This window comes from Typopeltis vanoorti, chromosome 18, assembly GCF_054136105.1.
Source record: "Typopeltis vanoorti isolate ZY-2024b chromosome 18, IOZ_Tvanoo_1.0, whole genome shotgun sequence".
Taxonomy (NCBI): domain Eukaryota; kingdom Metazoa; phylum Arthropoda; class Arachnida; order Uropygi; family Thelyphonidae; genus Typopeltis; species Typopeltis vanoorti.
In genome coordinates, this window is record NC_143566.1 from 93476992 (window position 1) to 93498807 (window position 21816).

Here is a 21816-nt window from a genome sequence, read left to right on the forward strand (position 1 = left end):
CTTCCTGTGGGTTCGAAAAGTTTATTAATGTTTGCTATTTTTCAATGATTTAACATTGAGAGCCATGAACTGCGAAGTTCAGCATCTTCTCAAAGTAGTTCATTTCATTAATTATTCTAAGTTATATTAGAAAAGCATTTTGTGGCATAATAAATATCATATACACATACCACTTCTCTGAAGTACTATGGTAATTTCAAATAGACTTTTGTGGTATTTCGAGGTACCAGAAATTAACATATCAGGGGACATAACAACCATCTTACCAATATGGAAAATTCAATACATAAACGGAGATGATGTTTTCCGGGGTCAAAAGAAAAAAGAAGGCAACGAGGGCAGAGGAACACTTGAAATGATTTGAGACTTTGGTTTGGAATAACAATTTCTCACACAATCAACGTACCGCCTCACATGATTGAGGCCTTTCTTCATGCTAACGCGCCTACAGCTGTTTGTCTTTCCTAAATTTGCAATGCAGTGGCAATTTAAAAGTACAAGTCAAAGACACGATAATTAAAGGTTGACTCGATTTCAATCGGTCTTGTAAGACAGCCAGAACAGCTAAGCATCACGCAAGATCCCAATTGCATATCCTAGTGTGTCCCATAGGACAGATGCACGCTTGCTGCTAAACTTGCAGCAACTTGGATCCGTTGTATCAACAGCTATCAGCTTTCCAACCATCTGCGTAAGTAAAAAAAAAAAAAAAAAAGTTCTAATTTCATATAAATTGTCAAAGTTTTGGTTGGCAGATATATTTATTTAAAAAAAAAAATAAAATTAAGAAGAGTATTTTATTTATTCATTAAACAACAATTTTCAGCTGGAAGAATGAAAATTCCTTCATTAAACTGGTGAGTCTGCAAAAAGCTTTTTTTTGTGTGTGTGGGTGGGGTGAGAAAGGGTTGGATTTCAGGTGTAGTCAGTGACTAGTCCTTATTTACTTCTTGATATTATGAATATTTATGAGAAACACTTGTTTTTGTTTGAGTTACTTAATGAATACTTCTCACTTCAATTATTATTCTTTAGTTAATGAACTCAAATCGTCGAATCAAGTTACTTCTATTGCACTTTTGTTTGCATGATTTCAAGAGATTCCTCTGGCGTGTGGATTACTTACTATCTATTCTAGCAATGACTCTTCCACTCATGGCAACAATGGCTTTTATATTAAAAAGTGAATTCACAGCAATATCCTGGTGAGTAAAATTGAAGAATCTTTCACGTTGAGATATTTAACAAATAAACGTTTGTATTATTTGTAAATCATCAGCAGCTTTCACAAACTGGCTACAATCTTTAACCTTCACTGAATTCACATCAGATTTTTAAGTCCAAATTTTTTTAGCCATCTTTGTACACGAAAATCCAAGCTTAACAAAAAAACTGGAATAAAATATTAGCATTTTTTTTTTTATTGTGCCAATCTCACAAACCTAACAGAACACATTAACAGACATAAAATACAGGTCTCATAGCCTAACTGCTTCGGAGATACTTAACTCAACCCAACAACCATGGAACGCTTCTAGTTTGGTTTTACTGAAGATAGTGATTTATGTTGATAGCTTTCTTTATCCTGATGTCGGCTATGACTGGGCATTGTTGGAATTCCATATGATTTCGATTTTATATAAGTGGTAATAGGCAAGAACTTGATCAGATTCCCCCCCCCCTCCTTCGCCTAACTCGACAGTATAATGATTCATGATGAGAAACTAGCTCGAAATACTAGTAAAAAACAGTCATTTAAACAGAAATATCCAAAAATGAAAAACTATTTTGAGAATATGAGAAATAAAAAAAAAAAGTTTGGGGTTATGTAATTATTTGTACGGTTGTAGATTCAAAACATTTCAATGAACTGACGATACCACTGCTAAATGTTGACAAGGAACAGCACCCAACTAAAAAGTCACCAATTTCTCAAAAAGCTGTTTATCAAAACATGTTGGGCCCCAAAAGGTTTTCAGAAATAGACTAAAAGCATATCTCATTTCACTCTTCTTTAATATCTAAAAAAATGTTTTCGATTCTCTATATCGTTTATTTCATCTCAATCCATACTCTGATACTGCATGTCTTATATCGATCAGTTTTATGCAGAGAAAACGTGCCACTAGTAATCTCACCACTAGCTTCCTTACTGATGATGTATGTTATATTCATTTACTACCTGTTTAATTATTTTTTTTCTTGCTGAAAATACAGATTCGGTATAATTTTGTTTTCATTCATGTACGAGTATATATAAAACAATATTAAATATAAGAAAACACGCCTACATGTAAAATTAAAAACATTAAAATCAAACCGCGAAATAAAAAAAAATCAGATAACCGTCTACATGTGAACAGAGAATTAAAAAAAAAAAAATCACAATACCAGCTAATAACTTTGATCTCATCAAGAACATGACACGTTTGTATTAGAAACTTCAAAAAGGACTTCAGAGAATAAATACAAAACAAGAAAAATAGTTCCGAAAGGGGGGGGGGAAACTCACTGCCACATAATTTGCAGCCAATTAGTGATGGCGTCACATTTCATTGTCCATAATGTGTGGTTTAAGGTAAGGTCCTCAACAGATCCATTTAAAAAAAGAATGGATGCAGGAAAACATGCAAATAATAACTTTTATCTGACAGACACACAATTTCAAGAGGTCGATTCACACAACTATCCATAAATAACCTAATCATACAGTTAAACCAGTGGCATTCAAACCAGATAGCGCTCAACAAAACGATGGCCTAAACATTTAAGTAGTTCCACTCAAACCAAAAGACATGCTTAATGTTTTTCGTGTATGACACATACTTATATATATACTTTACATTATTCTCTAACATAAATGTTACCCTAATCAAGTCCTACTAGTATTAAAAAGGTAGGTATGTAAGATCTAAAAATTAACATGAATTATGCCGATCTACAAATTCAGAATGCGAAACGCATGCTCCACAACCAGAATACAAGTAAACATGATATAATAAAATTAAACGTAACTAAGATGAGGAAAAAAACTGCTATATTTGCGTATACGCATCAGTAACTATATAATTAAACAAATATAACCAAAACAACATCCTTAACTCGTACCTAACACCAAAACGACTTATAAATAATATATCAATCGAGTTGCTTATAACGCCTCCTATCTAAACATGCTGACAACAGTGAATTAAAATAATTTCGTTCTGACATACTATTGTATACAGCTCAGCGTACGGAAATAAACAAGAATTCATTTTGGCATGCAGAAGAGACCTTTACTTGCATTATAAACCAAGACAAAGCCAAAAATTACTAAATTCTAATACTTCAGGAAAAATACTGCTGTATTGTTGCCACAAAAAAAAAAAAAAAGAAAAGAAAAGAAACAAAAAACTCTCTTGAAGACTAAACTATACAACTGTAGTTGAAATCTTAGCTGTTTCGCGAAGAAAATAAGCACAGAATGACAGTAGTGTCAATCTCACTAAATTGTGGATGAGAAAATACAACATTCTTGCTGTACAAACACACGTGTATTTCCCAGTTTAAACTGGCAGTTTTATAATGGTGCGGTCACAGAGTGGATTCTATTCCGGATGCCAAATCGAGCGAGGGGAACTGGATTTGTATTTATGGTTTCCGGTGGCAGGCATGGTTTTGAAGTTCGGTCACCAGCTGCATGGAACTTCTGGGAAAGTGCGAAATATGCGACAGAACAGCACAACGGGAAAGCCATCCACGTAGGTCTGATACTAGTTTGGAAAATATGGTGAGCACAGCAATGGGTTCCACCTGAACATATCCAACAATCTGACAGAAAATTCAGGTCGGCGGTAAAGTCCAGAGGATGGCAATATCATGTAGCGGAAGGCGTTCGGCAGGGCTGTTATAGTCCCCACAAGCACAGTTTTCCTTGCGTGCGCGCGTGCACATAGTGGGAAATACTGACATTCAGATGGTCTATAACGACGCAGTAGTGACCGCTGGTCATCTTGGCAATACCACGGGAAACCACTGCGCATGATCGGTGAAATACTGCATCCTGGAGGTTCTCGTGTGGGCCACAGTTTTCCCCTGTGCTAATCCAAGCGTTCCGAAGGATGGTTGGCAGTGGGTGTGATGACGTCACGGGTAGGTATCCCTTATTTTCTGCAAGGCTGTTCCCCCAGCTCCTAAAAAATAAATAAAGAGAGAGAGATCTCTTTCTCAATGGTGTTTAGCGCAGTGTGTTCCTGTTTGCTAGCTGACATACGCCAAAAGTTCAAGTAGAAATCATGGGTTACATTAGCAACAGTCAAAAGCTATTGGCGAGGTCATGAACTCAGTAGCGAAGAAATAAGTCCAGTAAATAAACAAAAAAGAAAAACACTTTCCATTGGCAAGTCCTTTTATTCAACAGCACAATCGGCGTATCCACAAATTCAGGTAATGTCCTTATTCTCTTAAATATCTCCTCTTTACCATCCATGTTTTGAGAGATTTTGCCGATGAGATACAACACAACGCCTACACAAAACAATTCATATTTAACAAAACCTAATTCAAATCACATTCAAATACTAAACACATATGTGTTTGAGGTGGAGGCAAAATTTTTAATTATATAAAAACGACACACACAGGGAATACGATTTCTAAATAAGTTAGGCCTAAGCTATCCATAACAGGAAAGAAACTTTCAATTATACATTAAGTAACGAATATGTGAATAAAACAAACAATGAACCATCCGAATAAAATCTTAATCAACTAATTACTAAAATTAGCCTAAAGACGGCATACTTGGCACACCGCAAACTGCAATTTAAAATTTTAATAACATTTACAATACAGTTAAGGCTAAATCCCACTCTATGCTAAGCATCCCCGCCCTCGCTTCCACACCCTGACCGTCAGTTACTTCCGCCGTCGGCTGGTCACAGCTGCTCCGACCAGGGTGGGAAGAAAAGCCAGCACAAACGTTGAGGGGAAATGCCCCAGCTGTGTGTTACTAGCTAAGGAAGAACGCAAACAGTACTGTACCTTGCTCGGCTCTCAGTCTTGGGACAGAATGAGATGATTGGCCGTCATCTGAATGTTGCCATGGATCCTGACCTCATTATGATATTCAAATGGCTGGGGAACGCTATCTATAAATGAATGTTTGCACTCGTACACAGATTGGCTGGCCGGGAACGGCTGCTTCAGCCATTAGCATTGCACTATGTGGCGCGCACATGGCAGTTTCGCACCTAGAATGATGCTGAGTTTTTATTGGCGAACCAGCCCCCTTGTTTATGACAGAGGCTGTCAGTCTTGCACCACGATCATGCAAATGTCCTGTGGTTCCCCCCCCCCTCCCGAGCAAGGAAAGAAGATGCCTGAAAGTATGCGCGGTGGAAAAGGACTTAACGCCCCGCCGAGTGATTCCGGTTTCTGAATCCGTGTTGCTGACATGGCTAACCACCCACACAAATGGAAACAAATTTATAAACAAACGCGTGGGAGGCGAATACGCAGGTACAAATTGTTAATGATCATAGAATGGGCGAAGGTTATTTCGAAAGACACTAATTAAAAATAAAAACTAACTACATTAAATCGTAATGTGCGATTTTTAAAAGCCGCCATTTTTAAAGTGAAATGGCTGCATGAAAAACAGGACAATGGTTGGAGAACGATGTTAAGAACCGAAACAATTAACCTAACCATACGTCGAATCTTTGATGAAACAAGAATATCTAAATATCACTCACAAAATATTAAATTAAATCAGGAAAAACGAAATACTACTTTGTTTATACAGATTGGCAGTTATTTGTTTAGATGTGAAAAACATTTGAAGCATATTTTTCAATCTTACGCAGAACTCAGCATAAGTGTGAAACGAAGAGAAAATCCTGAAACCAAACAGCGCTACTTACGATCGCCAGCCAATAGCCAGGCCGACGTAGATTTGGGGGGGCTAGTACTACGGCTATTTAGCTGGTCACAGAGAGACTGCCCAGTAGCTGCTCTCTACAGTGGTCACTCTCCCTCTGGTGGCTTTGGCAACCTCTTCAAGATCAGAGAATAGTCCACCTCGGCCCCGAGAGGATGCTCGCGGCGCACAGATCTCCGAAGTTAACGCCGAACCCAGTCGTCTTAGCTTCCGAACGTCAATCAGCTTTTCCCGTTCGCACATGTTGTCACAGGCTAGAATTTTCCGTGGCGGGAAAGCCCCGAAACTTTCCCGTTCACCATCTATGATGAAAAACAGCAAGGATAGCTCACTATCACCAGCAGAAATCATCCTAACGTTCCGAAGTTTCGCCCAGCAACTGAGAGGACCAGATGTCAGGTCACTGTTTTTCAGGAGGCCTTCGTGAGTCATCACATGATATGCTTCATGCGTGGCCAAACTCCACCTACCTCCTGACCTACTGTCATCCTTTGTTGTGCTTCTACCCCAGTGTCCTATACTCCCACAAAGGTCTGACAGTCCCTACCCACGGGTGTAACTATGACTGGGGTACCATACCTGTCAATCATTGAGGCAAGTAAAGGGACATGAACACGTGATGAAGAGGATGTAAACTGTGGTAACCTAGGCTACAGCACAAACCCTCCCCAAGTCTGCTTGCAGATATTTCAAATAACAATGATATGTCAACTCAAGTGGAGGTAAATCTACGAGTTAACCATTTAAAAAAAAAAAAAAAAACTTGGCTTGCGCAGAGCTACGGCTTACCTTGGATGCGTGCTAGTAGCAGTACTGGCTCAGAGCCTTTCTCCCACGCTTCACGCATGCAGCAGAGCAGATATTATGTATACAGTCGACTGTTGACTCGCACTATTTTAAAGTCCAGTGGAACAGTCGAAGCGCTTATTACTGAGTTGCAGCCTCGGACAGCAAGGCTTACCTCCTACCTCTACGACGTGGCTGCTACGAATGACGCCGTCCTGTCGTGAGCACGAGCAGGCTGGCAAATCCCGGCGCAAGTTATTAACAATGGGCGAATTAATGCTTCCCTGGCGGGGAGGCGAAGAACGGCGCAATGAAAATGTGACACATGGTGGGGGCAACAAGAAGACTAGGTGATCCTCGTCTGCTTCGGATAATCGATAGTTGCTGGAGACTTCACTGTATATACTATTCATTCACTAACACATGTGGCACTATCGAATCTGCCTAGTTTAGTTTTCTACCCCCGTAGATGGTGAGGGCGGAGAGGTGAGAGAGACATTTTGATCATTCATTATCTAGCAATAATTTTAGTAAACTTGTCTTCTTGTTATGTAAAGCAACTTACGTAATGCGAGTACTAATATCTTAAATGTATATGACTGTGAACAATTCATGAAATATACGTCAGATCAGGAAACGATGAAGAAGAACTTAAAAGTTATCGCTACTTATAATTTTCCCTCAACTTCGCGACTGAGCATTTCTGTTTCGCTAATTAACTACAGTAGTCTCAAAATAATCCAACTTATTACGCTTGCGCATTAGGTCGCGCATTGCAACTTGGGTAATGAAGTATGGTGGACGTCAAGGCTACGCCGAAGCGGGAATGAAGATATAAGTTGACAGTTTCAGAGTCACGTGTAAGTATTAGAAAAATGAAGTTAATCTCGAATAGTAAGATGTGGAGAAATGCATGTACCTCTCTTATATATTTCTGCAGAAAAAAATCGTTTGGAATTGATGCTGTTACTTAGATTTGTGCAGCTAAACAGCTATGGTAAAAATTACTCATTTCGAATGAGCAATAATTTTATTATTCGACTCGGGAAAATTATAAATAATGTTATTGCCTCATATCCATCCTTAAATTCTATATTTACCAGGTCTGCAAAATATCATGCAGTGTGCTTTCACGTTCTCATGTTAATCGCAAGTTACGTGCAATAATGATATGTACGCGAATTCCCGTTTTTTTATTTAGCTGTTTGTACACAACTGTATGCCGAATGCTTGCAGTGCAGAAAAACCGATTGATTCTTTGCGGTGGACCCAACTTTCTTTCAAGGATAAATTCATATTTTCTTAGCAGATGTTTCTCGCTTCACTTACAGCATTATCAAGTGAGGATCCCGGAAGAAGTAATATCCCCCCCCCCCTTACTCACACCACCACAAAATTATTCCTAAAGTTCTATTAGAGACCACTCTAATATAACTTAGATTAAATCTCATGTAACCTAAGTCTAAATTATATATAAAACCCGAAACATACGTCCAGTAGCCCACAAATAGCCACATAGGTTCCCTTTTATGTTTGTGATATTTATATATATTGTGCTTATATTTTAATTCTAATTCCATTGTTATTCGATATTTTTCTGCTGATCATTGATTTTTGTTATTCAGTGAGTTTTTTTAATGATAATCCCATGCAGCACATTATTATGACGTCATCTCCATGGAGTCCAGAGACTCATCATTGTGGGAGATTCAGATTATTTACCTGTTACTCCATTCATCTTTGGCTTAGGTTTAGATAATCTGCCAATTTTCCAGTCACTGAGTTTCCTGTCCTGTAGTGCTGTAGTGATCCATGTCAGAAGTGATGAGTTAACTAGTGATCCTTGGTCACTCAATGCAGTTTAGAGTGATATTGTAGTTCGTTCAGAGTTTATGGAGAATTACTCCCACACTTTAACAGTACCTCAATAAAGATCAAAATGGGTCTAGGTGGTGGCCCTTCCCATAATGCATAGCATTATACACACCTGAAAGGATGTGTGCTTTGCATTATGGAATACTAAAGCAACTAACATGAAGTTGTTAGCTTCTGTATACAAGTAGCCTAGTCTTAAAGATACTCCATGTGAAATTTGCTTAGACTTGGATAAAGAATTCTCTCTCTCTCTCTTCCATCCTCAAGATGGCTTGAGTCCCGTTTGCATAAGACCTTCCACCATTCTCTGTAAGCAAGCTCTTTCAAATGCCAACAACTTTGAAAGTCCAGTGCACTTTTAAGGGCTTTATGCCATGATAATCTTGGTCTTCCCCTGGGTCTTGTACCTCCATAGTGCCTTCAAACATATAGAGAGAAAGTCTGTCCAATTCCATTTGCACAATGTGACCAGACCAATGGAGTTCATGCTTTTTAATTATTACTATTATTATCCCAAGATCCCATGGAGTCAAAGACCCATCTAGGTTTGAATGTGTTAAGACTTATTGAGTTTAGGGATATTCAAATCTTGCATTACTTATGCATTAGTTTTATGTTCTGTTTATTTTCCTAAAGCATTCTATTTCAAAAGGTAACAGTTTCCTCTCTGCTTCTTTCTTTAAAGTCCAACTTTCTGCTTCATAGAGAGCTGTTGGTAGTATTGTAATTTTGTATAGTTTTATTTGTAGAGTTGTAGGAATTTTGTTATTCCAAATTTTATTAAGTTTATTCACCATTGACCATGCTATGAAGAGTCTGTGTTTTATTGTTACTATCTCATTTAAATTTGAAGTCAAGTATGCTCCTAGGTAATTAAAACCATTAAGTGTTATCTTTATATCTTCTGGATGTCTTCCAGTTTTCATTATCTTTGTTTTACTTGAATTTATAATCATATATTTCTGCAGGTTTATTGTAATTTTGAAAGCAGCTATTAGAGATTTGATTTGCTATCTGTTATGATTACTATATTATCTGTGTATATAATGTGTGTGTGTGTGTGTGTGTGTGTGTGTGATTGGTCTTCCATTGACTTGTACTCATTTGGTTGAAGACAACGCCTCTTTAATGACTTCTTGGATGAAAATGTTAAGAAGGCATGTGGAGAATGGTTAATATTGCATAACTCATTTGATTTCAAGTTTTGTAGTTGTGATATTTTTATATTGAACTACTGCCCTTGTATTCTGATACTAGTTTGAAACAAATCTTATTGTTTCAAATGTTAGTTTATTTTAATGGTATTGATTACAACACAGAATGATAAGAAAATAATTAATATTTATTAGCTGATATTATATCCATCATCTTCAGAACACAAGAACAGTTTGTCACAGTTCATGAAACAACAGCAATTTGGTATTACAGTGGGACTAATTTAAAAAAATTGCAATGGACAACACAGAAACTAAAGTCCTAATTGGTTCCATCTATATTGGAAAAAGAGAGAAAACAAGTATTAATCAGATCTTAAAATTACTCTCTCCAAGATTTGTGGTAAATTTATGCAGCCATACTTGTTGAGGTTTGAACTTTGTTTTAAAGCTGCTATTGGTTTTAAAAACAGTCTCTCTGACTTATGACTTCTATGTAGCACTTTTGTTTTCTTCCATTTGATCCTGTGTGAAGGGGTATCCTGTGCATGGTCTGCAAAGCCTGACATGCCAAATATATTTTATGTTCACCAAGGTGGATGTCAACAGCTCTTCCTGTCTGTGCATAGTAAGCCAGATCACAAGAACAAGGCATTTCATAAACTCCTGGATGCGATAAAGAAGAGAATTTGTCTTTAAGTGAATGAATGAGAGTTGCCAATTTGACATGTGGTTTAAATATGGTGCATAGCTGATATTTGTTAAACACTCTAAATATCTTTTCAGATGTGTCTTGAATTATGAGATGGTAACAATTTTGCTGTAATCTTGTGTGATAGGCAATGAAAGGATTTCTGGGGAGCATTTAGTATTTTTTCTATCCTATGGGAGATTGACTTTTGCATTACTTCAAACTTGTTATCTCATCTGGGTCTCGCTCCTACTGATGCACCTTTGTGCCGAAGTGGTTTCCTCAGAGGTGGGGGCCACTGAAGTGGATGCTTTTTCCCCTGGGAGATGAGTGGCACTGCTCAGTGGTGGTGAAGAAATCCTCTGCCTACCATTGGGCAGAGCCACCAATGAGGATTTCTTGGTGGTGGAGTGAAACCACTGCTGAGTTCTGAGTTAAATGATCCTTTGGGTCACTCACTGAGATTAACATGATCTGGGGGATCGCCTGAGTTTTTGGAGAATTCCCTTTCATTATATAGCATGTGTGCTTGCCTGCCTCTTGGGTAGTAGAGTGGTTCTGCTTGGTGGCAAGATTTTGCCTATCACTGAGTGGCACCACCACCGAGTTTTCTGCCCCATAGTGATTCACATCAGGAGTGATGAGTTTAATAGTGATGGTTTAGGGTCTCTCAGGAGAGGTACTCCCCCCACACACTTTAACAGTACCTCAATAAAGGTCAAAACCAGTATAGATGTGCCCTTCCCATAATGCATTATGGGATAATAAGGTAATAATTTTGAAGTCATCTGTATAGTCATGAGTCATGAATTAGCCTCTGTATACAAATAACTTAGTCATAATGATACTTCACATGTAGAGACTTTGCTTACACTTGAATAAAGGATTAAATAGGAATATAATTTCTTGTCATCTTTAATTTAATTTATAACTAAATGCAAAACTTACAGCAATTAGCTCTTATCCACAGTATTTTAATAATAATCTGTCACACCTTTACACTACTTGAAAATGGGAAATATGACTTCTGCATTCTATGTTGCTGTCTCCTCTGGGTCTGGCTCCCATTGATGACATTTGATGAGGTTCATCTATGGGCCAGCTTGCTTGCTTCCTGCAGAATAGAGAGGCTCTGCTCGCTGGTGAGATTTTGCCTGTCACTTGAGTGGAACCACCACTGAATATTCTCTCCTGGAGTCATCCAAGTCAGGAGTGAAGAGTTTGATGGTGATCTTTTGGGTTTGCTCACTGAGAGTGGTTCTGCTCGGTGGTAGGGTGAGCCTGTCACTGAGTAGGACCACTGTTCAGTAATGAGTTAAATAATCCTTTGGGTCACTCAATTGATTGTGTGATCTGAGGAATCACCCTAATTTTTTGGAGAAAGCCCAAATTTGAACAGTAATAACATTCATCTGTTCGCCTGCCAGCCTCTTGGAAATCGAGCAGTTCTGTTCATTAATAGGTTTTTTATTTTTTTTGTCTGCCCTGATTGGAAACTACTAGGGCTGTGGAGTCGGTACATAAAACCTTCGACTCCAATTCCAACTCCTCAATTTATGGTACCATCAACTCTGACCTCTTTATTTATATATCAATGTAGGAAATAAATATACTAATTATTTATTGCCTATATCTATTGAAAGTACTCAAGATACTGTCAACGTGAATCATCAGGCTACTTTTTAGAACTCTAACAAGTAGTTTTTTTTTAATTAGTAGATATCCACTGGGTACTGAACAAATCAGGAGAGGCTAGCAGTTTGGAACTTAGCCAAATTGTACTTTCTATTGGATTAACAACAATTGCATATGATGGTACAACATGATGAGATTTTATGCCTTCTCCACTATTTTTGTCAGGGAACCAGAATGAGCAAAAAAAGTAACATACTAAAAAAAAACACCAACAACATCTAGAAGAAGAAGAATATATCAAACATCAGAAGCACTGAAGATAGGAACTATCAATATAAGTAGTATTAATCGAACTTGAAGAACTGGAAAAGGGCCACATGGGCATAATTATTACCATTATCCTAAGACCCCATGAAGTCACAGACTCATCTAGGAGGTCCATTTTGTCATACACATCTCATCATACCATGCCTTAAACAAGTTCAGATTCTCTGCAGACACTATGCTCTCAGGCATTGCATTCCAATCATTTACAACTCTCCATGCAAAAAAAAACCTGCTTCTCATTCCCTTGCTGACACCCTCCTTTACACAGCTTCTAGGGATGACCTGGAAACTGTATAAGTTCCCCCCCCCCAATCTTCCACCATTTTATGAAAAACCTCTTCATCATTAATCCTGTGACAACCCTTTACTAACTTGTATATCTCTGTCATATCACTCCTCTTCCTCCTCCTATCCACTAGACTCTACAAATCTCATCATCTCAACCTTTCTTCATATTCAGCATTTCAGAGATCAGAAACTATTTTGTTCAATCACCTCCACATCTCTTCATTCTTTTGAAAACCAGGTGAACAAATCTGTGCACAGTAGTCCATATGTGGCCTAATCAGAGCCTTATACAATGGAACCAGAATCTCCTTACTTCTACAAGTCTGTGTCCGCATCATTGCCAGAATTGTATTGCCTTCACAATTTTGGCAATATGTCCTCTAAATCCTAGATCCTTATCCACCATCATCCAAGATCTCTTATTTCCTCCAGCTCCAACAATATATCCCCACCAAGAGTAAATTCTACATCCCATCTTGGTTTTTCAAATTTTAAAACATTTCGCAACATTGAACTGATATCCCCACTCCTGTGCCCATTCACTCAATCTGTTCAAATCTTCTTGTAAGACCACATCATCTGCAAACAGCTGTATATTCATTTAAATCTTCCCCAGTATCATTAGCATCAAGGTTAAACAGCAGTGACTCTAAAACAGACCCCTCAGGCACACCACTAGTGACTTTGCTCGTCTGGGATGAATGTTGCTCCCTCATACACAACTTGTTGATACCCATCAGACATCCAGTCTCCAATCCACTGCACTAGTCTAATGTCTAACACCATCTGCTCTACTTTGACTATCAAAAGCCTTTGCAAAATCTAAGTATACTACTGTGTATCTCCCACATCCAATGCTGTCACCTTAATGTAATAAGTAGATTACTAAAACATGATCTTCCTTTAGCAAATCCATGCTGTCCATCACAGATAATACCTGTTATCAACCCAATTCTGGATCTGATTCTCACCAGTCTTTCCACACCTGACACACAGATTGACCTAACTGGAGGGTAATTTGGCACCTCATTTATAATAACATCCTCTGATGAGATGATCAAATCCAAGATCCTTAATCTTTATATGCCCTCTGTTACATACTGAGGTAGTTGTCCCTCAAAATCTCAAAATTATTTTCTCTATCATATCTATATTGCCATAATTAAATTCACTCATAATACAGGGTGTTTCAAAAAGAATGACCCGATTTCAAATAATTATATTTAATAATGAAAATGTGGTACAGTTACAAAATAAATTACCAAGTATGAAGTAAGGCCTAAAGTTTCACTCACCACAATTACAATGCTCAATGTGCCCTCCACCTGCTGCACGGACAACATCAAGCCAATAGCTGAATTCATCCCAAATGTGTTGTGAGAGTGTCTTCTGTCACAGAATTTACTGCAGCTGTGATTCTGGTTCTGAGCTCATCCAAGTCAGTAGGTAATGGAGGAACATAAACACAGTCTTTTACGTATCTCCATAAAAAGAAGTCACAAGGTGTGATGTCTGGAGATCTTGGAGGCCAAGAGTGTAGTGCCAAGTCGTGGGGTCCCGTGTGTCCAATCCAACACTGAGGCAATGTTTCATTTAGAAACCGACAAACTTGGAGGTTCCAATGTGGCGGTGCTCCACCTTGCTGAAAAATGTAATCTTCAGATTCTTCATTCTTCTGTGGAAGTAGCCAGTCCTGCAGCATTTCAAGATAGGAGTTTCCCATAACAGTGTTTTCCTCAAAAAAGAAAGGACCATAAGCCTTTCTAACAGAAATCGTACAAAAAAACATTAAGTTTTGGTGAATCACATTCATGTACAATTTCATGTGGATTCTCAAGTCCCCATATGCGAACATTGTGGTGTGAAACATTACTGCTTAGATGAAAGGTTGCTTCATCACTAAAAATCAACCTTTGTAGGAAGGTGTCGTCCTCCATGTCCTCAAAATCTGTTCGTTTTTTTTGTCACCTACACAAAGAGCTTGCACCAGTTGCAATCTGTATGGCTTCATAGGTAAATGTCGCTGTAACACATGCCAAACAGTCACATGAGGGATGGTAAGTTCTCAGCTAGCACGACGAGTGGACTTGCACGCTTCGCTGAAAAGCCTCTTGAATTCGTTGCACATTCCCCTCTGAGGTGCATGGTCGTCCAGGACTCTTTCCCTTACATAAACACCCTCTTTCTTGAAATTGTCGATACCAACGACGAATGTTTTTGTCCAGTGGTGGATCAATTCCGTAATGTCATCTAAACGCACGCTGCACTGTAATCACGGACTCGGTCTTGCTAAATTTGAGAACATAAAACTCCTGTTGACTAGACACCATCTTCTCATTAACTAAGCGTAGCGGCTATTTGGGCACTAGTAGTGGCATCTAGCGGTCGTCCTATCAAACTCTGGGTCAAGGCCGTTCACATGGTACAAGTCGCGTTCATTTGTGCTTCGTGGTTGCAGAGATATACAATTTTCAAATCGGAACATTCTTTTTGAAATACCCTGTAATTACCCTTTTCCATTTGCTTATACATTTCCTGATCAGTACCCTCGAATTACTAAGTCTATAACAACATCCAATGAAGTATTTCATTATATTCACCTCTGTCTCACACCATACAGCCTCAATAATGAGCATTATTCACAAGACAAAAACAGAAGAGATCTTATTAAGTATCCACTGAGTACTGAACAAATCAGGCTGGCAGTTTGGAACTTAGCCAACCAAATTGTACTTTCTATTGGATTAACAACAAATACATATGATGGTACAACATGAGATTTTATGCCAGCTGGGGCATTGTCTAGAACAGGGGTTCCTAACCTTTTTGTTTCCTAGAGCACATTCAAAATACCGGTAGGGTGACAGGCGCCATCTATTTTTTCAAGCAAATTTTTTGAATTCTTTTGTTAAATGAATACATATAAAGTTTATATTATAATCAAATGTTTTATTACTTAAAAGTTTACATTATATAAAAATTTAAATATATATGTAAGTTAGTGTGATCTTTGGCATTGCATTTCATTGGCCAGTGAGTGCTTCATAATTAGGAGAATATGATGATATTCCAGTTCTTAAACTGGAATATCATCATATTCTCCATCATCATCTTGTTCATCATATGAACAACTTCGAATGCACATCTACTTTACATTGTATGCGTTTAATACTCGTCATGTGTCATTAACGCATGCATCATATAGCATGCCATAAATTGCTGCGTGATTATTTCAGACTATACGGCACACGGTTGAACAGCGGCGGGCACACACAAATTGGGCGCCATGGTGCCTGCGGGCATAGGGTTGGGAACCCCTGGTCTAGAACCCCTTCCCCACTATTTTTCTAGGATGCTATATTCATGAAATAATGATCATAATTGCTGATATACAGACCAGTCTATAATTGGAAACTTCTGTTCTCAAACCATGCTTGTGGAGAGGTATTATTTTGTCTTCTTTCCACTCCTTAGGAACCTTCCCCACTGCGAGACTTACATTAAATAACCAGGTCAGTGGTATGACTTGGCTAACTTTTTTGCACATTCCTGAAAAATACTTGTGATATGTCATCCATTCCTTATTAGCCTTATTAGCATCTAACCCCAAACAACACTTGATACATCTCTGATTCTTTCACCTTTAATTCTCCTAATCCTTGCCTACTTTCTACATATTGCACAGCATCATTCACACCACTATGTTATACACTAATGAAGTGGTTGGTAAGTAATTCCACTATACCCTTTTCAATGGTTATTCTGCTATCCACCAGTGTGTCAACCTGCCATAATTATTTTTCCTTTTGCTTGCCACATTAGCAGAAAAATTCCCTTGGATTAGCTTTGACCTGACTAGCAAATCTCCTCTCTTATTCTGCTTTTCCTTTTTAACCATGTAATTCATTTTTCTAGCCTGCAGTTTATATTCTTCATGCATCTGTATACTACAAACTGTCTTGTACTTCTTCCATAATAACTTCTTTTGTAACACTGCTTGCTTAATTTCATTGTTTATTCGCTTTACTCTTGGTATGCAGTTATGCATTGCTTGTGTTAGATACCACCTTATCATTTCATATGCATTGTCAACATCTTTTCTAAGCAATTCATCAACCCAATGTATTGATCCTAGTTGACTACGGAGTTTCTCATAGTCATCCACCTGATAGTTCTACATGTAGACCTTCTTGATAACAGTTTTTTTCCTGTTTGACTACTTCCAAACCAGTACTTCATGATCACTTTTACCACCGCTGGCAGTGTTGATACCTCATTCACAACCACATCCTGTGAGGATATCATCAAATCCAACACTGATAAATCTTGTATTGTTTCCATCATATGCTGCTTTAGATAGTTATCATGGAAACTTATGGGATTCAAATCCATAGCCTTTGCTGTAAACAACACTTTTTTTTTTTTTAATCAGCTGAGCTACTGAGGTAGGCATATGCAACACCAATTACATTCAACACATCTTTTATTTAATACTGTATGAATATTTTCTTGTGCATTGCATTCTCAGGTTGTTTATATATTTTTAGGATCAAAAAATACGAATTATAAATGAAGATAGAAACTTGAGAGAGAATTGGGATTTGGATGTTTCATTTCAAAGTGTAGGTAACTATCCAATTATTGAATTCCATAATATGTGCATGTATAGTATGTAAATTACTAAATAGTTCAAAGTAGGTGTGTATATTTTATTTTTAATAAACCTCATAAACTCAAGGTGTGAATTGATTTGAATTATGGCCAAAGCAACTAAAGCTATTAGGCTATGGTATTGCAGTGGCAAATTGTATATGTTTTTCTGGATCATGCTTTTTAAACTGACAGTGAATTAGCTGGTCTAATACAGAAGTGACAAAATTTTTTCTTCCTTTAAGCTCTTTTTCATCTTAAAAAGCCAGCCAGCTAGCCACAGAAATAATATGCTTACCTCATAGCATTAGCTGTTGTAGCCTTAATTCAAAAACCTTAACCCCTTGCAGTTCTGCCTGTGTTGCTTGATTAAAAAAATCTTGCTATCTGCATGAAACTGGCAGATCACTTTTAGCTGAAAAATCCTTGGAAGGATTCTTCAGTTGCTAAATGAAATTCAAACTCCCTCATGTATCTAATCAAAGTTGAAATGTTGTGATGTCCTTGTGACTGCACTACAGAAGCACTTATATAAACTCAAGGTGCTAATGCAAGCTCATCCAGCATAAGCTTTTACAAGCATTGATACCTTATGTAGGATTTGAACCTTTTGTAGAGCAAGCAGTGGTTTTCACAAGGATTGGTAGATAATGCTCATTTTTTTTGTTTAAGTGAATGAAGCATTTACATAGAAAAAAAACTAAATGTTGGTTTAATGACTCCAATATTTTATCTGAGATATTGTTGTAGTTACAAAAGATACAAAATAAGAATTGTAATATGCACACAAGAAAAAACAAAACAAGTGGAAGTAATCAGACTAAAAGCATAAAGTCCTGTGTGTGTGTGTGGGGGGGCTTTTATCTGTAGGTAATCTTGTTTATTGAACAAGAGGTGATTTAGAGTTTTCCAATGTAACTTGGGATGTTTCACAGAACTATATAAATTCTTATTCTTAGACCTCCCACCCAACAACCAAGGCTGTCCATAAGCACTCATAGAGGAATGCCTTAATGTTTAGCACTTTGTGCTTAGATTATTATTATTTGGGACCTCCATAGAGTCATTAGACTCATCATGGGAGATCTATCTTAATTAACACAAAATCTATCATACCATTCCTTAAACTCATTGACTGTTTATGCTCTCACTACTTTATCAGGCAATGCATTCGAAGGTCCAACCATTCTCCTTGCAAAAAAGCCACTACTCACCCTCTTATTCACCACCTCCATTGGTAATTTTCAGGAATGGACCTTGTCCTTGCTCCTTCCTTTCAATCTACCAAACTTCAGCACCTTACATTTTGTTGCATTAAATTGATACTCCCATTTATTTGTCCAGCTTATTGAAATCCTCTTGAAGGGCTACCACATTGACATTATTACTGATAACCTTTCCCAGCTTCACATCATCTGTAAACAACTGAATATTTCCATGCAATCCATTGACAGTGCCATTAATATAAAGGTTAAACAATATGTGTCCCAGTACTGAGCCCTATAGGACTTCCCTTGTAACATGCTGTCTGCTTGATACTAATCCCTCATACACAGTCCACTAATACTTATCAGACAGCCAATCCCCAATGCAACTCACTAACCTAATATCCAAACTCATATGCTGCAACTTAATTATCAGCTTATCATTACTTAAACAAGAACATCCCTTAACAAATCCATGCTGACCCCTGCCAATAACATTACCCTCATCTGCCCAATGCTTTCTATTATATCATATTTTTTATTCTAATTCTTTCTACTTGTTTTTGTTACTTGTGTACCCTTGCATTTTTTATATCATATCCTTGATGATCTTTGTGACAGAAACCAAATATTGAAGTCACTAAACATCATTTAATTCATTTCTAATGTACTACTGCCTTCATTCCATTAAACCAAAACATAAGCTTTAAACCTAAATGCATGATTCAGGTAATGTTCACTTTATATCATTGTTATCTGCTAAATATTTGCATCTGTGAAATGAATAAGGCTTTTACGTAAGGCATAAAGAACAGTGAATTATTTTAGCATTCTGAAATTTCATTATTCTCATTATGTAGCATATATTTTGGATATGAGAAAAAGGAGGTGATATAACAGAAATATATAAATTTGGAGGGATAGCAATGTCATATTAATGCAGAGATTATTCACAAAGTGGGGGTAGAATGAAAGACCATTCCTGATAGTTCCTGATAAGAAGGATGCGAGAAAGCAATGAACAACAATTTTTTACTTGGAGTGTGATGGGTGAACATCATCAGAAATTGTGGTGATTGCAAATACTGAATAAGTTTAATGTATCCTTTGTAATATACAGGGAAGACCTTTTGCAATAAATTTCTATGAGCAACAGTATTTTTTGCAGAATGTGTTTGTGGTAGATGATTTTCATCACTTGGTGTGAGATTGCTTGTTAGACTCTAAAAAGTAACTTGAAAAAAAAGATAATGTTTTCTAACTCTTAGCTTTTTAGCTTGCATTGCTAAATATCATAACTACTGGCATTGCCACATCCATTTCTATCTTTATATGTATTCATAAAACAGATTTGCTTAGGACAGTGATTCTCAAACTGGGTGCCGCGAAATTTTGAATCGTTTATTTGAAAAAAGCAAAATATTCAATTGCCACAAATAACTAAATCAAAAACAAAAAAATTATATATTTTGATTTTAATGGATGAAGCGTATATAAAAATTATCATTTTTTGTATCATTCTTATATTATATCCTGGGACTTCATTAGATCACCACGTGTCGTAGTAACTAGATGTGATGGCACATAAATACTGGGGAAAATGAACTAATGAATGGTTAGTTGTCTTGCTGTCTGTTTTAGTATCAGTGTGACAAGTATTATACATGGTCATTTCCCCTAAACAAAAATCATGAGTCTTTTGTCATCGGTGAGAATAAACGAAGTACGATATTAAAATCGTTAAAATCAAGTTCTGCTGGGTGAATGTGCATACTGTAGTAGCAGGAAACGAGAGAGCAGATCAGCTGGCTAAAGAATCGGCTATAAGCCAACAGCTAGCAACAAGTTACCGAAATCTGCTATAAAACACTTGCAGAAGAAATAAGCCTAAACTTGTGAGAAGAAGAAGAATGGAAAACATCAAAACTTATCTAAGCTGGATGAGCACACAATCACCATTTCATTATAATCATCTCCATAATTATGTACATCTAACATTAACAATTGCATAGTTTAATCACTCTTATGCAAAGATTCTCATCATTGTCTAGTTTTTTTTCTAACTTTCCATATATCTTTTTATACCAAATAATTTCTCTGTACTCCTGATATGAGATGTATTCAAGTGCAGGCCTTTCCTCTTATGTAAATCTGTTCTTCTCTCAAACTCATTACACATCCAAAAAGTTGCAGCCATTTCTTCTGCACAGCATGCAACATTACATTGTTTCCCATCATACCCCTTCTTTTTAAATCAGCACTATCATATCTTTGTAACAGAATAACAATTTTCACTCTTTGCTCTCACATCTTTCAGCAGTCTTTTCAGATCCTCTCTTTCCAACTGCATTTATTGCTAGCTGAAGTGTGTATGTGTGAGAACCACCATCTTTTACTTTTCTGTTTTTCAGTTTTGTTATATTTTTGTCATTTGCTTCCAAAAAAACTTGAAGTGGCATCAAGCACATCAGTGGAATTCTTTATTTGTCTTGCAATTTAGAAAGTTAATTCATTTTTGTAACTGGCATATATCAGTTTAGTAGGGCAGGCCTTTTTGCTCTTGATTAGTAATCAACATTTGTTTTTGTTTTGCTGCTCTATTGTTCTTCTATGTTTTTAGCTCAATTTTATAGGACTGCTTAAATATCTCCAGAAATATATTAAGAAAATTGGATTGATTGCAGTTGAGAGGAGAGAGAGAGAGAGAGAGTATGCATAGGAATATGAATGAGATTTAGGTGGCAGACCTCTGATTGTAAGATAATATGATAGGTGTTAAGCAAACAGTGATAGTATTAGGAAAAGGCTGCTTGGATTTGTTTGGACCAATAACATAGATGTTCCTCAATCAAATCACTTTAGCCACAAATTATAGTGCCAGCAAGAGATGGTTGACTGCAGATGATATACTGATGTGAAAAGCATACAGAAAAGTGAGCTCTAGAGTAATATTTGAAAGTTGGAGGGATGTCATCAGGAACAGAATTTTGGTATAAAGTTATTTAGTATTCTTGTCTTTATTTTTTTTTTCCAAAAAAAAAAAAAAATTACAGGAAGCATATGGTGCTCAATATGGTACTGTATTATACCATATTGAGCTTATATGGACAATATAAGAGAACAATATGCTACCATATTGTTCTCTTATATGGACATCAGTTTGTGAAATTCACCAGGCTGACTGGAATACTTCTTCCTATCTTGCAAAATTTAATGCTGAAGCAGTGAAGTATGCAGATTGTATTGTTCAGGCAACAGCAACCAATGCAAATCTCAATAAAA

General features: G+C 37.1%; 1 protein-coding gene across 4 annotated transcripts in view; it reads left to right on the forward strand.

Annotated features, from left to right (window-relative positions):
* The first annotated feature begins 6758 nt into the window (after nt 1-6758).
* LOC150096940 (thiamine-triphosphatase-like) overlaps nt 6759-21816 on the forward strand; it is a 188605-nt gene continuing 173547 nt past the window's right edge. For 2 of the 4 annotated variants that reach the window (XM_090408586.1, XM_090408585.1), the window contains exons 1-2: nt 7509-7569; nt 17227-17305. Coding sequence is in view for 2 of the 4 variants with exons in the window: in XM_090408584.1 (XP_090264710.1) it covers nt 17285-17301 (17 nt within the window). In the remaining 2 variants the exon portion in view is untranslated. Of the gene's footprint in view, nt 7196-7508; nt 7570-17226; nt 17306-21816 lie in introns of those variants that run through there. The other 2 variants (XM_090408584.1, XM_090408583.1) reach the window with 2 other exon arrangements.